The sequence below is a fragment of the Balaenoptera acutorostrata genome, chromosome 20 (genome assembly GCF_949987535.1).
Source record: "Balaenoptera acutorostrata chromosome 20, mBalAcu1.1, whole genome shotgun sequence".
Lineage (NCBI taxonomy): Eukaryota > Metazoa > Chordata > Mammalia > Artiodactyla > Balaenopteridae > Balaenoptera > Balaenoptera acutorostrata.
This window is the reverse complement of record NC_080083.1, coordinates 56,859,102-56,877,063: the sequence shown is the minus strand read 5'-3', so window position 1 is coordinate 56,877,063 and position 17,962 is coordinate 56,859,102. Positions and strand designations below refer to the sequence as shown.

The following is a 17,962-nucleotide window of genomic DNA, read 5'->3' as shown; positions in this document are numbered from 1 at the left end:
ATTACATGTGAGAAGGATTTTAAGAATGAGTGTGGACTTCACTCCCTTACAGTACGATTTTCCTCAAAGTTTACTTCCAGGCAAAGAGTATTTGAGGGTGTGTTAAAGACCTTCTTCCAAGAGACACAAGGTAACTAGCAACACAATGCTTCAGAGAAGCAGCCTCTGGAAAAGACAAAACTATTTTTTGTTTCAAACTTCAAATCTTTAACATGACTTAATAATGAACATAGAAGGTCCAGAAGTAACCTTTTAAAAAAACACCTGCTTGCCTAAGGAGCTATTCTTAATTGCTAAGAATGATCCCAATGTCTCTTACGAGGCTTACCTGTGGCACCTGCTCTATGTCCCGGAGAAATATCTGCTGGTTTCTGGAGACGGATGTAGATCTGTGATAATCTACCAGCTCATTCAAAGAATTGAACTTGACCACCCAGAGGAAATACTTTCCAGCCCCATCTCGGAGCACCTTGAAGTGCTGTACATCATTTCCAAACCTGGGGAGGGGTAGAGGATACACGTGAGAACAGGCCAGAGGGCTCTGTCCCGGCTACCCAGGGGCCACCTGCCCACCAAGGAGGTGTCCTGGAGAACTTGTGTGCTGGCCATGCCCCTCACAGGCTGGGTGCCCAGGACTGTAGCACAACTTGACTTCCTGGCTGGAGAGCACCCTGAGACCCTCCATTAGGATGACAATTACCAGTGACAACAGGAAGAATCCTTGCCAGACAGGGAAACCCTGTCAGTCTGTCTAATTCTGAAGACACCTGTAAATAAAAACTAACATCCTAACCTATAGGACACGCCTCTATGTGCCCTGCACTGTGACAAATGAAAAACAGAGCTGAAACCTTGTGTGACATTTGAAGACTGCAAAAGATGAGACAGGAAATAAGGTGAGGAAAGGAGGGACTGGACAACTTCCAACAATTTTCCTGTAACTGGGAAGAGTTTAAAGTCATGTTTTCTACTCAGGGATTTTAGTTCTACTTACGGGGAAAGGATCTCAAAAGCAAAGAACATGCTGGGACAATAAATAAGAGGCTACCCCCCCATAAAAGGCTTCTCTACCACCTGGTAAAAAGGCAAATGCTCGCTTTACAATGGCCCAGAAACACAGCATGAGCCTGGCTGAGTGGGAAGGGCCCACCACCGTCGTGCTGTCTGCCTAGAACATCAGCTCAAACAAGGCCCTGCCTGTCCCGCTCTCTGCCGGGTCCTCGAGGTCCACACCAGCGCCCAGCCCTCAGAAGACGCTCTATGAAGATCTGTTAAATGAACGACTAAGAGTCTCTCCTCCCGTCGTTGGTATTAAAGCGTAAATACTTCTTAAAACCAACCCAGCAGGTGGCAGCACTGAGCTTTAAGGAAGCCACTGAGTACAAGTGCGAAGTGCTTAGAAACAGCACTATTTCACGGGAAAACCAGTGGATGAGGAAGAAAGCTTTATGAGGAAGCAGGACATACTGAAACGGCACTTCTGGGCCCACGGGAGCCCACTCCCACAGTGCAACGCAGGTGGCTTCTGAAAGGGGCACAGGGTCCCTAACGGTGAGCTGTTAACTCCCGCAGTTTTTCCATTAGACTCAACACCTTGAAACTCAAGACTGCACACTCGTGAACCTCCTTGGTGCAGGTGCTTGTGTTGTTAGAGGTGGTTATGACATCTGTTTCAAATTTTATTTCTAAAGCAATAAATACATGAACTCTTTAAAGGTTTTATTTGATAAAACGGAATGGTCTGGGAGGTTCCCGACAGCCAGCGCATAAGCACGGGCGGGCGGGCAGCCAGCGCACGGTCATCAGACGACCGAACTTGAACTGCCATGGGGTTTTTGGCCATCATTCAAGGGTTAACTGCTTGTACTCCTTGTCCTCCACTGTTCGATTTATACTCAGGGCAGTACAAAACGTTAAGGAAAACAGAGGCGGAAACACAAGTTAATGAGAAGCGTAAGGACTCTTCCACCTCAAGGTGCTCTCAGCCCACCAGGTCCTCATCTGCAGGTGTTTAATCAAGCACATCAAAAAGCCACTGTTTCTAAGCATATGGGAGTAAGGGGTGCACGGGAACTCTCTGTACCTTCCACTCAATTTTGCTGTGAACCTAAACCTGCTCTAAAAAAGAAAGTTTCAAAAAAAAAGCCATTGTTAAAAGAGGAAAACTATTAGATCCAGTTTGATTTTTTTCATGTTGGGACTAAAACCTAACTATACTGGAAACATATCTGAAAGATACTGCAAATGTCACCTGAAACCACCTCCCACATCTTGAGAAAAGAAACACAAAAATTTTAAATTTAAATCTATATTAAAGAAACCCACACTTTAACTGCACATTTGGTCCTAAAATGCAACAAGATACTGAGCTGATTTTTGAAACTGAAAAATCTTTATATCATTTGTAAATGGCAAATGAATTGTTTTACAGCCTTCATTTTAAATGTATACTGAAGTGATCTGAATTTTTAACCTAGTCACCTCTTTGTTACATAAACGATGAAGTGATTTGTAAGATTCCTAGGGGAGGGTTTCCTATGATAATATATTAACTAGAAATGGAGAGAGTCAAAACACATATGGAAAAATGACAATTTGATTCAAAATCCTTACGTCACGGATGGGAAGTGATTAGCTTAGGATCCTCAAAGTTCCAATTTATATTCTCCATGATTCCCAAGGTGGTATAACTCCCTGCCTTCCCCATTCCCTGCATACCAGCTCCATTCCACATTTAAATTTACCACTGGGGAAAGCAAAAACCCCCAAACCCCTGTGGTCACCTTTTAGGTCAGTGTGAGGCCTAGTATGACACTGGTAGATTTCAGCGAGACACCTAGTCAAGGTGCACAAGGCAGCTGACCTGGTGATCAGTTGCTGTCACAGAGCTGTAGGAATCCCACAGAGGGCAGGGGTGCCCGGATGAGGGAAGAGCCGTGTGTGTGGAGAGCACTGCAGAGTGGTGGGGACTGGGGAAAACTGGCAAGTATTTGCTCTCTGAAGCTCAGCTGCTGCTCAGCAACTAAAGACGGTTTTCACACGGGAATCTAAATCCAGTGCTGCTAGAGGTCATTTTTAAGAGGAGCCAGAAATTAGGATTTTAATGTAAATTTTTCTGATTTATAAAATACTGTTTAGCCTAAACCTCTCCCAGTTTCCCACCTTTGGTATGTGTACCCAGACACCTGGCCTCTGGCTTCACAATTTCCATCAGCTGGAGACAGGATTCCAGGCAATCAAAGTAGTAAATACTTACTTGACGGAGAGGGAGAAATCCCCAGGAGCACTCTCGCTCTCTCGGATAAGAAAGGCCCCATCGTGCCGCTGTTTGCTAAGCATTTCTTCTGCCTTGGCTCTGGGGATTTTGCCAAAAAACCACCTAAGGAAGGAAGGCAAGCCAGTCAACATCTGCTTCCCCACAAAGAAACGGGATATCCAGCCTCCGAAATGTGAGTAACAGAACACTCCTCGCTGGAGGAAGGGCCTCCCTCTCTACCCTCCTGTCTCCACATGCCCCATCACGCCTTGAGAGGGGGACCATCTCCCTTCAGCTGTCTCCTTCATTCCCCAGTGACTCAAAAGACACAATCGTGGGCCACTTTCTATAGAGGCAGACACTTAAAAATGGGCCTCCTGGGCCAAAGCTCACTGGGCCCCCAACTGACTCATCAGCAAGGCAGCAGGGAAAGCCCAGGCCTATCGATTTGAGCACATGATGAACCATTTAAGGTGACACAGGCCCTTCCTGCAGCCACTTGATAAGGCAGCAGCCTTGCTACAGTGGGAAGAAGAGAAACGGGGGTAGGAAAGCTGGAAGGTCCAGAAGCTGGAGACAGGGCCACTTCTTGTAACAGCACAAAGGGAAGAGGTTCAGGCTGTGAGGGAGCAGCCTCTGCTGGTAGCTGTGGTTGGCACTCCTCTCAAGGCCACTCTCTGCTGTCACTGCTCAGAGTCTGGTTTTCAGGAACCATTAGAAATGCCATGCTTTACTTTGCAGAGGCAGCTAGTTGCAAAATTCCCTTTTTCATTTGGAGTAACTTACAGATTCTTCTGCTCCCAATGCTAATTGACCTTGGTCACAAGAAAAAGTGGGTGAATTCATGGAAAAGGGTAGGAGCAGCTGGGGCTGGGGCTGACCAGGAGGAAGAGGAGGAGAAATCTCTGAAACAGCTTCAAGTCACAGGCACCTCACTTCTCACAGAAAAGCCACAACTAATTAGGAAAGATGACTGTGAAAACAAGGTTCTCTTTGCAAACCTGTCTTTACTGTGTTATTATTTAAAAAAAGCAACGATGCCACTTGTAACTAATAAAGACCTACTTGTTTCAGCAGATTCCATACATGGTAACTAACATGCATTAAATATGCAAACTAGAATAACAAAGATACAAAGAGTCCGTTAAAGTTATAAATCTAACATACATCTATCTTACTTATAAGCAACTGCAAGATGTCTCTGAAATAATACACTATACTAAAATTCAAACAGAAGGATGGGAGCTGCTAGGAAGGATACATTCAGAAGTTGCCATTAGTGACCTTTAAACATTCCTAAAATCTGCAGCCTTGTATCTTTCTCATTTGAACTAACGTAATGCCAAGCCGCTGAGGGGCTGGTACAGCCTATATTCCTGCGCCTACAAAGAACTCGAGGGCAAGTCTTCCAGGGCCTGGAAGTAAGGCCACACAGGAGAAATCATGTAGTAACACTCTCTCCCACTAGGAAAGGACAGCTCATAGGGTTGAGATCACGTGCGCACTTGCTGTTCTCATCTGTGCTCTCTGGTTTACCTTACAGTGCCCGTGCACTCAGTAGCCAATTGGCCGAGAGGTGGCGAGAAGTTCCTCAACAGTCACATCCTTTCCTCCTAGACACCCCCAAATCTTCCTACCAGGCAGGCATTTTCCTTTTTTAAGGTATAAGTAATGAACATAAATTAAAATAGCTTAGTTGTACATGAAGTAAAAATAAAAAGCAAGACTCTTCCCTCAAGCTCCCCACACGCAGCAACTGTTGGCAGTTAGATGTGTATGTTTGTGGACCTTCCCTTATGGTGCACAAATATATAGATATGGTGGCAGTATTTTCTTGTTCTCAGCTTAAAATTAACTCACTTTTATTTTCAACTAGAAAAAAACCAAAAAAACAAAAACCTGTGGTGAAGCAAAGTCCTCTAACTGGAATTTTTACAAAGATTTACTTCGTAAAAAACATCCCTGTTATAAGCACCCAGACTGAAAAATGGAAATTAGTTGGAGACCATTTTATTAAATAAAGACTTCTTTTGTACCTGCTCCCATTTTCACTACACACACTCCCTCCCCCCTTCCTCCCTCTCGAGAGAGAGGATGTCCCACAACATAAGGGATATGACACTATGAGAAACAGCTATCACTCTCAGTTAAAACATTTAATACCACCATCCTACACTTCCTTAGCATTTTATACTGTTTATACCTTTGATTAACTTCTTTTAATGGTGATATTTACGTGTAACTACATGGCTATGGTCAAACTTCTTAAAATTTTTTAAAAGATGGGTTTATACTACAATACAAATAGCAAGGGAGAAAGCTAATGGGAGGAGGCAGCTTATTTCCAATTCAAGTCTTTATTACATCCCATAGGCAACCATCCATATGCATTTAATGTGAAAAGCACATATTTGGATCCACCCTCAGTATATACAACTCATGCTGCAACACTAATGCCAACAATCATTTCGTAGTCTGTGTTTAATTTGTCAGCTCAAATGCTATGTTAGGTCATACTCCATTTTAAACTTCCCTCTTGCTGCCTAACAAAAACTAAAAAAGGGAAGTAAGGGAGGCTGGGGAGATGGAAGGAGGGGTCTGGTACTCCGTACCCTCCCATAGCTATGAAACCAACACTGACCCTGTACTTATGGACATCTAGTCACACAGCAGCCCTGTTAACGTGAAACAGGCCTGTGAGGCCCACCACTGCACAGGTACAGGGTGATGGTCTTTTCTGGCAATATGGCTTCCTTTTTCAGAGCTTGGATGGATGAACACTGCCTGCCTTCCAGCTAGAGTCTGTGAAGAACACCACCATGGGGCCTGGATGCTTCCTGATCAACTATTATTCCAAAGTTCTTTACAGTGGGGAGAGAGGAGCAGGCATGAGAGTGACTCTTTCTAAAAAGCTAATCCATCAATCAGGTCAGTAACTACAACTATCCAAGGAAGGTGGTCTTTCCTATGTTCTCAACAGTCAGATTTGAAACGCCAATGTCACCTGAAACAATCTAAAGAAAAACAAGGATTTAGAGCCACAAGCATTTTATTTAATATAAAAATTACAGTCTGATGTTCTGCTGAATTCCCCTTCAGCCTGGAAATATGAAAATGAAAAGGGGACTTCCCTGGTGGCGCAGAGGTTAAGAATCCGCCTGCCAATGCAAGGGCCACAGGTTCGATCCCTTGTCTGGGAAGATCCCACATGCTGCGGAGCAACTAAGCCCGTGCGCCACAACTACTGAGCCCGAGCGCCCAACTACCGAGCCCATGCACCGCATCTACTGAGCCCACATGCTACTGAAGCCCACTTGCCTAGAGCCCGTGCTCCGCAACAAGAGAAGCCACCGCAATGAGAAGCCCGCGCGCAGCAACGAAGACCCAACGCAGCCCCCCCGCCAAAAAAAAAAGGAAAAATGAAAAGGAACTTAAGTTGATTTTGTTATCACTGGATCTAATGCTGAAGTCAGCGAACTATGGCCCTCAGCCTACATCTTTCCAGTTTTGCTGTGACCCACAATCTAAGACTATTTAAAAAAATTTTAAAGGATTGTTTTAAAAAATTCAACCGAAGAAGTATATGTGACATGACAGAGACTGCACATGGCCCACAAGGCTTAAAATATTTATTATCTGGCCCTTTACAGAAAAGGTTTAGCCAATCCTTGATCTATTTTGAGGATGGATTGTAGGAATAGATGTGCACAAATTTTTGGCTTGTGTGGACCGAGGTAGGATGCACTATGTGACTCCCGGTAACCACTATCCAACTGCTTCTCCCCACGGGGTGTACTCCGTGATGCTGTCCACGAAAAGCCCACACAGCCCCCAAAGCAAATATGGACACTAAGTGGCCACAAGAATGCGAAACTGTGCTTAGTACACTTCCCGGGAATCTGTAATAATCTCATGCTCATCTTTCGTAGTTTCTTGGATATCACTGCTTGTGCCTGCATTTTAGTAACCTGGGCATGGCTGTGTGTTAATAACAGCCAATCTAACATCACAGGGACCTCAAATGAGGGACATTATCAATCCACTGACCAGGGGCCACAAATCTTTTCCACGTACGCCTCTGAAGATTTAATATTTCTGGCTTTTATTATCATGAACAAATTGGTCCCAGCCTTTGTACAAGAATTTGCATCTGAGTATCAATTCAAAACTACTTACTGAGCTACTACGTGCAGAGGCAAGGCACAAGTTACAAGGGAGTATGAAAGCAGAAGACATAAATTCTTCAAGGAATCTAATATCATTTTTAGGGGAGAGGGGGAGAGATCCAACTCACATAGTTACAAAGATACATGATAGTACAAGTTCCAAACAAAAACTAGAAAAGTATACTTTACAGTTAGACTGGTTTTCTCCTTTTAAATCATTCAATGAAACATTTAGTGAGCCATTATAAGGTGCCTGGTTCTTCTTGAAGTATAAGTTTCCTTGAGGACCTCACAGATTCTTCATTATAGAAACTTCTGCATAGGTATCTTCCTATTACCAAACTGCAGGGTAACCCAATCTCTCTCCAGGCTTCCTGGATGTGCTCTCTCAAAGAACTTCCCATTAACTACACGGACATTTTATTATACCATAATTTAACTACAGAACCTAACTTCCCAGCACCTAGGAACCTAACTTCCCAGCACCTAGGCAGGGTAACCCAATCTCTCTCCAGGCTTCCTGGATGTGCTCTCTCAAAGAACTTCCCATTAACTACACGGACATTTTATTATACCATAATTTAACTACAGAACCTAACTTCCCAGCACCTAGGCACGGTCTCTGCACATAGTGAGAACTGTGCAAGAGTTTAGCGACCAAAACATGAACCCAACAGACAGTTTTAGGGCGAAGCTCCTGAATCATCTGTTTTGTTTTATAGAGGCAAATCATTTTAGAACAGATTCAGTTCATAAGGTAGCATTTGGCTCAGGTTTAGTTGCTAGTGGTGGTTACCTCTAAAAGGGGTACATGTATGGGGAGAAACTCACATTGCTCTATAGTTTTCTACACTGTGAATCTTTTATAATGAGAACTCTATTCATAAATCAGGAGCTTGGGATAAACATACACACATGGCCATATATAAGATAACCAACAAGGGAACTCTACTCAATATTCTGTGATAACCTATATGAGAAAAGAATCTAACACAATATTGTAAATCAACTATATGCCAATAAAATTAAAATATTTTTAAAAATGAGAACTATATTAGTTTAATTTATTAATTCATAAATTAGTGGTTTTGAAATAAAAATACTGGAAGCCTTCCTAATTTGCAGCACAAAGAGGAATGAACTAGACCGTTGTCAAGGCCCTTTTGAGCTCTACGGCATTCAGTTCTACGTAAGATGACGTAAAAGCTGTGTAAGATAAGATGTGGTTAAGATCTTTGCTCCAGTACTTGGGGGAAGAGAAATGACAGGGACACATCAGAACAGTGACAATGGAGGAGAGGGACAAATGGGCTGCTACTCGAGGTGGGGCAGTCATCTAAAAGTCTTATTTACCATTTTGTGTTACAACAAGTAGATACAGAGGATCTACCATTTCTTTGTGTTTCAGTGGCATTCTAGTCTGAGCATTAAATGCTTCAGTTCTCCCTGACATACAAGAAAATGACTGCTTTTGAGGGAGGAGCAGAGACAATAAAAGAGGTGGTGGGTAAGGGTGGGAGGAAAGTGGTCTGTAAGGGCTCCCAGGACCCCACCATGTCATATATCAACAATAAACGGTTCTGGAATTAAAAATGTTTTTTCTCACCGCTCTCAGCAGCCTGGAGTAGGAGAGCACTTTGTTTTCTCTGAAGTGGGAACACTAAGATGGAGGGGTAGGGCAGTGATTACAGTGTACATTTACCAAGAACCAATTATATGCCAAGTATTGTGCTCTGGTGATACCAAGATTATTAAGATATGGTCCCAAAGGAATATCAAACATGTCAATACAAAACCACGTGATAAATACCCTTTCTAAAACTCAAAAAATGCAGAATTATGAAACACATCTGGCACAAAGGGTTTCACAGAAAAAGAATTATGGACCTGCGTAACTGTTGTTTTATCATTTGAAGATCACTGACAGTTATCTAAAACATACACTACTATTGACTATTATGCTCTCATTATATACTCTTACTAACATGGAAAAATCAACGTCCTTTGTTAATTCCCTGAGAAGACAGAATAGAAAGTATGACATCCATCCCAATGATCTCAATTTTAAAAACATCGTTTGAACAAGCAGACGGGTCTGACCCTGGAGGGTCAGCAGAGCCCAACTTACGGATGCGGTTTCATTTCTATGTAATTCTTGGGGATGAAGCCGTCTTTCCCATTGAGCTCTGCCTTGTACCAGTTCTGATCACATTCTTCATTCAAAACCTGAAAAGAATTAAGACAAGGAAAAGAAAGCAATCATTTCCTTTTCACTCTTAAGTGGGTAGCCATGAAGTCGATTATGTTGCCTTTTAGGTTTGTTTGTAAAAGGTGTTATTTGGAGTATTATCAGTTACATGGATGCAAAACTTCTTGTAATTTTCAAAACAACCAGCATTATGTCAACTCTGATACTTAAAAAGAAAAAGGAATTGTGTCTGGAAATGAGAATTCAGGTTCCCAAACATCTAGCATCAAAACCTCAGTAGAAAAGCAGAGAGAGGGAAAAATAAAAGATGAGTGTCTGTGAGGAGATTTCTGGAAAACAGCAAACACTGACACTGGAGAATAAAGGGAGAGTAGGTATAACCGCACAACAACTGGGCAGCAACAGAGAGAGCATGAAGACCTCTCCAGGGATCTTCAAGCCAATTTCCAGAATCACAGAGATCCAATCTTGGGATTTCCTCATACTGTCTCTAGGTTATCCCAAGTATGGGTCAGCCACTGTCCTGCTGCTACCTGCATGCACAGCCGTGTGCCCTTGTGTGGGAAAACCGTACTTTAATGAAAAAGCACAGTAAGTCCCACTTACTTCTCTTACCCTCAAGGGCCACGATGTGTCCGAGTTAGAGAATGCTGGAAGCACACCAATGGGCCCCATTCAGGGGGAGGCCCAGAGACCACCCAACTGAGCCACTGCATTCTGCAAAGTGAAAACAGCCTACCCAAGGTTACAGGCTAATGAATCCCATGAAGATTTTCAGAACTCAAACAAGTGTGCTCTTCAATACTGACTTGTATGGATAGGCTAGGCCAAGATACTATGAGCTGCAGAGTATTAAAGGGAGCAAAATACGGACTTCCCTGGCGGTCCAGTGGTTAGGACTCCACACTTCCTCTGCAGGGGGCATGGGTTCGATCCCTGGTCAGGGAGCTAAGATCCCGCATGCCACATGGTGCGGCCAAAAAAAAAGGGGGGGTGGGCAGAATAGATCTAGGCATAGTATAAAAGCCACCCTTTGAATTCCAGATTTCTAACAAAAGGCAAAGGGTATAGGACATTTTAAAAAGTAACTTAAAAGAGAAAATAGAAATGTGAGCCCAACTCCAAAATGGTGAACACAGGAAAATGTTGGACTAGTACAGTGGTGGTAAATCTATACTCCAGAGCAAAATTCTAAAAGGAAGTTGGTAAAATTCTTTACCAAATTATTTACTCATGATTTTGAAAAATGCTGTACTCACTGCCAAATTAGAACGTGGTCTGCTTGATGTGTATGTATTGACATTTCAAAGTGAGATACAACTTTGTAAAGGGTAGATAAGACTGATAGATACCAACAAATAGCTAGGCTGCACTAACGATGCCTCCCAGTGAATTCACTTCTGAAAAGCGGCTATGCCCTGAGGAGTTTTACAAAGCTGGTGCCTATTTGTGACGCTGGCTAACCTCGGGCCCTCAGTGCCAGTCACTGAGTTTACATGTGCACAAGATAAGGTAACAAGCTACTGCTAAACCCATCAGCCTCAGTGATGAAAACTTTTTTCTTTTCATCAATTTTCCCTTAAAAAAATTTTTTTATTTATTAAATACTGCGATGATATAAACTAATATATGTAAAATACACTTATAATTTTAAAATCTGCATTTCAAAAACTGTACTGTGGCCAGAAAAGTTATTCTGTTGCTAGACAATTATAAAGCACACGCGCACACCAAGGACGAAGGTCTGAGAGGGACAGGGCTCTTACGGCACTCCCTGCCACAATGACATCAACGTCCGTCCCTAAGCACCAAGGTGAACCCACCAGCATCACAGAAGATTCAACAGCACAAGAGCAAAGGAGCTTTAGGCCAGGATTTTGTTGTCTACCAAAAAGAAGGGCTGGAAGAAAAATGTGGTCTAGTAATTATCTTATAAAGCATTATGGCCCATTTGGACATGAAAACAGAATAAGGTAATCACTTGGAAAAGGCCAGTTTTAATTTGTGACCAATAACCTTGCAGAAAAGGTTCTACATGCCAGGAGTTCTTAGAACCAACCGCATGTTCTTCTTTTTTTAAAAATTTATCTTATTTATTTATTTTTGGCTGCACTGGGTCTTCGTTGCTGTGAGCAGGCTTTCTCTAGTTGTGGTAAGCGGGGGCTAACTCTTCGTTGCGGTGCGCAGGCTTCTCACTGCGGTGGCTTCTCGTTGCGGAGCACGGGCTCTAGGTGCGCAGGCTTCAGTAGTTGTGGCTCGCAGGCTCTAGAGTGCAGGTTCAGTAGTTGTGGCGCACAGACTTAGTTGCTCTGTGGCATGTGGGATCTTCCCGGACCAGGGCTCGAACCCGTGTCCCCAGCATTGGCAGGCAGGTTCTTAACCACTGCGCCACGAGGGAAGCCCTGCACGTTCTTCTTGTCACCTTCGTTAGGACAGAGGCAAACCTCCCCCTAAAAAAATGCCCCCCGACAATAAAAGAAACTCCAGGGCAACTCCCAGATTTGGCACCATTTTAGAACTATGGTTTTCTGCAGAACAATATTAATACTTGGTGTTTGTATGCTTTTCTCCCCAAGAAGGTAGGGAAATATGGAACTAATACGTTTAGATGATGATGACGATGATGATGAATACTGGCCGGGTGGCTTGTGGGATCTCAGTTCCCCAACCAGGGATTGAACCCCAGCCACGGCAGTGAAAGCCCAGAATCCTAACCACTAGGCCACCAGGGAACTCCCCAATGCTTAGATTATTTTTAATGTAATGTCAGAATACATGGGAGGCTAAAAGTTTGGTTCTCTGGAATATTCTAGTATCTAGAATATCACTTTGCCAGAAAGCCAAGGTGTGGCTGTGCATGCCTCTAAATCTCTTTACTCGATAATTTAAGAAAAGATTGGTTCTGTGGGAGACAAAGCACAGGAGAAAGAGTGCTTGCTAAGCCTGGGCCACCTGGGATCAGGTTTTTCTACCCAGCTGGTACATCAGCTTTCACATGCAAGCCCTGAAAGCCCAGGATGGCATAATTTAAGAGTTAAAAATTAAATTTTATTCAAATGCTTAAAACAGCGAAGAGCACAAATTGACATAAGTGAATCTAAAGTAGAGCAGGGAAGGGCACCAGAACCAGATGTGGATGAGTTTGCACCTACAGAGACTGTACTGAATTTGCTATGGCTTTAGATGAAAGTTCACATCCTTCACAAGTAAGCTGTTAAAGCCCCATCAGAGTTCTGAGAAGGAGGAAACTGCTCCTATCACCACTTCCCCGAAACACAGGCAACTTACCATTCGCTCATTCATTACCTCTTAAATAGATGGTTGAGTTCGACCACCAAATTTTCATTCAGTTTTGAAAATTCCAAGGAATGTTTTTAGCTGTTACCCCACAGCTGCATGTTCTATGCCAAACCCCATATTCCCTCGAGTTATGACTTTGTAGCCATCAAAACACTTTGGTTTAATGGAAGCAGACTGATCAAGAGATGAGATTATGAAAGGAGGAAGAGACAAGTTTCAGTGAAGTTTTTATTTGTTCTTTTTCTGGTTGCAGAAAGACTGAAAGTAATGTTAGAGCCACAATCAGGAAGAAACCTAAAAGATAAAGAATGATGTGAAGTTTACACGGGAGAATTAAAACTATTCCAGTCGATGGAAGGTACACAACGGGTGCTTTTGAGCTGTCGCTAATGTTAAACTTCTTGACCTGCAAGCTGGGTGTATTCAGTTTATGAAAATTCACTGAACTGTGCACTTACAATATGTAACTTTTCTACACGTGTATCATACTTCAACTGAAAGAAGTATTTCAGTCAAGAGAACACAGTAATATTATGGTCCAATTTACATGTAAGAAACACACACCAGGGCCTCATATGCCTCCGGTACAAACTTTTCACACCGAAAATACATAGTGGAGCAGAAAATAACACAACGAGGCTTCAGAAACCCCCACCATGATAGTTTGCCATCACTAACCAATGAAAAAAATTCCCAGAAGTAAAACTTTCTTCACTACGGACAACTCAGAGCATTCCACATGTTCTACTTTTCTACATTATATAATTTGGTAACTTTATTCACTGCTGCCACCACCCCACCCCCAATGAGACCATTCTAAAGGCAATGCAAATTTCCATCTTTACTAATACCAATTTAAAGGTTTCCAAATAGTTTAAAAAAGAAAGAGGGAATTCCCTGGTGGTCCAGTGGTTAGGACTCTGTGCTTCCACTGCAGGGGGCACGGGTTCAATCCCTGGTCGGGGAACTAAGATGCCACATGCCACTGGGTGTGGCCAAAAAAAATAAAAATATCTATCTACTTTAAAAAAAAAAAAAGCAGAAGAAAGAAAAAAAAGCCAGAGCTCAAAGATTTAGGGCTCAGACCCCTTCGGATGCACCTGATCTGGTAGGATTCAAGAGGCGAATAAACACATGGGTTCAAATTCCAATTTCACCAACAATGAACTATGTGACCTTGGGCAAACGGCCATTTTCTAAGTTTTGGTTTCCCATCTATAAAGTGGTGATAATACCTACCTCTCAGGGTTACTGAGGGGGTTAAATGAGAAAATGAGCAGCATAGCTCAGTACAGAGCTACCGTCCAGCTGCTGTAGTGGACACATTTACTTCACAATAATTACTCTGCCTTACACATTTAGCAGTATTAGATCTAACAAAACATGGCAATCCTGGGGGCTGAGTTTTACCAAATTAGGTATCTTTGATGTAATGCTGCCCATGGGTACCAAGAGCACACGTATTAACAGAGAACTGGAATTCTTGTTTTATTGTGGAAACACAGAGTACAAAACTTCTGTGCTTACTTCAAAAAAAATTTCAAATGCTGAGTTCAAGGATTACAGTAGGTAATGCCCTTCCCTGTCCCTTCCATACAAATCCTGGGAGACAAGAACTGCACTTAATTTTCTATACAAATTACAGAAAAAAAAAAATGTGTCTTTTAGGAAAACGGTAGATAAGAATTTTGTTTATAGACTGCTGTATTTTGAAATATGGGGGGTATTTTCTTGCCTGAACATATGCAGTCATCTGTAAATAAACAAAACAAAACAAAAAGAAGAAGGAATCATGATTTAAAAAAAAAAAAAAAAAAGCTGTGCAGTTCCCAAACAGTAGTCCCATCAAAGCTTTCAACATACATTCTAATTCTAACAGCTTGCACAGGGTTCAACATTTCTTCAGGGAAAAATTATTCAAAGTTTTATAGCGTTTGTGAAGCAATTTATAAGAAAGAGCATTTGTGCATAAAAGATAGGAACAATTACATATTTAAGCTCTTCCACCACATAAAAAACAAAAATACCACTTACAGCTGGTCCCTGCTTTACAGAAATTCTACATAAGCCAGTGAGTTTCCCCAGCTCTTTAAAGATCAATCAATCCCACACAAGCAACACTGAAATACTGCCAGGACTTGAAGACAAATTTAAGGAATTATGGTGACCCTACCACATAATTTCAAGTTCTTAGAATAGGGAAGGAAAACACACACACACACACACACACAACCACATAATTTCAAGTTCTTAGAATAGGGAAGGACACACACACACACACACACACACACACACACACACACACACACACACAGTGGCTTTTTAAAGACTTTAACCCCTAAGAAAAATTCTATAGGGCCCTGGCTAGGGTAACAGTACTGGGAGAGCCATTTAAAATCAGTTCTCTTCAGTTGCCTGTTACATATTTTATTAGAATGCTCTTCAACTTCTCAGACTCCCTTAGTATGGATTACTGCCTCGGCCTCAAACTACACTGATTCATTCCTAACACTTTAAATAAGTGCTCTACAATCACCACCTCCATCTGTTAAAGTTTTCGCTCAACATGAAAAACATCTTGGCCATGCTGCTTGCTCTACTGTGTGCCAAAGCATGAAAAACACCCACACTGTAGATGAGTTATTCCAAATTTATGTAATGATATCAAATCAAGGGGGTATTTTTACCTTATGGTGATGAACTCTTTCAACAGAAGTATAATATCTGTGCCATGAAATGTGTTTTTAGTTACCTTTGAAATGGGTATTTCCAGAAGATTCATTTCTTTGGGGATCAAGGAGCCCTAAATCAATTTTTTACATCATTTTCCTTTTAAGGAAGGATTCTATTTACCAAACTAAAGAAATCCAAAGGGCATTTGTTGGTCAAGTTTACCTTCTGACCACTAGTGACACACGCTAGATTTTGCCCTCTAAACAATTTCAAAAGGAAAAGAAAGAAAAAGAAGGAGGAAGGGAGAGGAAAGAAAACGTCCAAACTCCCAAATTTTCTATTGGTAAAAATCACTCATCACTTATATACTGCCATTTGAATAAAAACCAGTTACACCCCAGGAACAGTGCCTTTTTTCCCATTGCCTGAGAGGTTCTCTCTACCTTCTCTAAACAGCTGCTATCAATGGGGATCAGTTTGAAAGGGAAACACAGCTGGATCAAGAGGCCAAGCCTACCCCCCACCCTGCCCTGCCGCCTCCCAAAAGGTCCAGGTTTCATAGTTTAAGGTTGTCCTGGTTTGACCTCAATCTATTTAGTGCTCTGAATCAGTTCAAACACCACTGTTTTTCTGTTAAAAAGTCTTAAGTAGCCTTCTATGGATCCAAATTATTCTTAGTTTGGCATTCCACTTTTCATAATTTGGCCATCACCTACTTTCAGCTCTTCCCACCCACTACTTCTCTAAACGAACCCTTCAGTTCAGTCAGGCTAGTCAACTCAGCGACCTCTAAACACATTGTACTGCGTCTCTCATGCTTCCTCTCTTCCTCATCTATTCACATCTCGTCTACCACTGCTTTGTACTGTGTACTGGAATGCTTTGGTCCTCTCCTAAACTTGACTGCAAGCACCCTAAAGCTGGCTCCATGCCACTTCTCATCGGTATTCTCCATGGTTCTCAGGATAGCATCTAGCATATTTTGAGGAACTGACTGGTATATGGGGGCTTTGCTCTAAGTAATGCATACAGGATCACAGAGCTAGCTGGGTCTAGGGACAATAGAAAGAGCACCACACATTATACGTTACCATCAAATTCCTTGGTGAAAATAATAACATCTTAAATAGACCCTGGAAAGAAGACTGACTGTCATGAATTTGTTCCCCCCAAGGAGAGGCAAAATAAAGGAAGTAACAGAATGAGGCAATCAGTCTTCCTGTATCTTAAGCATCACTGCCAAAAAACTTCTATGGGGAGCACCTCAAAACGGGGTACCCCAAATCTTTTCCACAACACTACCTGCTTCTACTTTCTCCAAGATAAAAAAGTGTAAGGGTGGGGTGGGTAGGCAGGGAAGGGAAATTTCAGTATGAAATTTAGAAAATATGCATTGGGTGGATTAGGGAGGGAAGAGCTGTAGCTCTGCGTCTATACACGTGTCCCGACTCCCAGCTCTCAGCACAGGGGCACTTCCTGTAATGTTAAGATGCCTGGTTCAGCCTGCATGTCTGACTAGTGACTTACTTTTGCAGAGTGTTAATTTTATAGCTACAACTCCTCCACCAAAAGCTTTTACAAAGGACAGCATGAAGACCTTCACCTTTTTTATTCTTTTGAATGGAGCCAAGTTGATGTAGAAAGAAAAATGATCTCTCTCTCTCTCTCTCTCTCACACTCACACACACACACACACACACACAACTGATTATATTAAGAGTTCAGGACCACTCACGCATTTTTTTAAATGGAAGACTTCCTTTATAATGTTCATATATGTAGCAAGATGAACAATTAAGACTAACCAAATTATTATTATAAGAATAATTGTAAGAAGAATAACCAAAACAGGATACTTTTCTTTCTCTGAGAAATATTTTAGTGTTCAAAAAACGAATTAGAGGGACTTCCTTGGCGGTCCAGTGGTTAAGACTTCACCTTCCAATGCAGGGGGTGCGGGCTCAATCCCTGGTCGGGGAGCGAAGATCCCACATGCCTCGTGGCCAAAGAATCAAAACATAATACAGAAGCAATATTGTAACAAATTCAATAGACTTTAAAAATGGTCCACGTCAAAAAAATCTTAAAAACAACAACAACAAAACAACGAATCAGACACTTATCAACCTTTCCAGGTTCAGCTGTCATTAAGAAAGGCTTCTCATGACATTTTAACAAAACAGGAAGGTTGTTCACACTTATGTAGCTATTACTCCACCCAGATGAATCTGGAGGCAGTGAAACCTAAATGCACAGGCAGTCCCCCAAAATAAACTCTTTATACCAAAGGGGTACCAAGAGTTTCCATTCAAAATAACTGTCTTCTGTGTTTTGTGTCTTGTGGAAGACATACTACTT

General features: G+C 42.1%; 1 protein-coding gene across 1 annotated transcript in view; it reads right to left on the bottom strand.

The window, feature by feature from the left end:
* The window catches only part of GRB2 (growth factor receptor bound protein 2), a 71,737-nt gene that overhangs the window by 2,546 nt on the left and 51,229 nt on the right, over window positions 1-17,962 (bottom strand). Inside the window, exons 3-5 of the mRNA XM_028167343.2 lie at window positions 9,551-9,648; window positions 3,257-3,379; window positions 329-497 (exon numbers count right to left, since the gene is read on the bottom strand). Of these exons, the coding sequence (XP_028023144.1) occupies window positions 329-497; window positions 3,257-3,379; window positions 9,551-9,648 (390 nt within the window). The remainder of the gene's footprint in view (window positions 1-328; window positions 498-3,256; window positions 3,380-9,550; window positions 9,649-17,962) is intronic.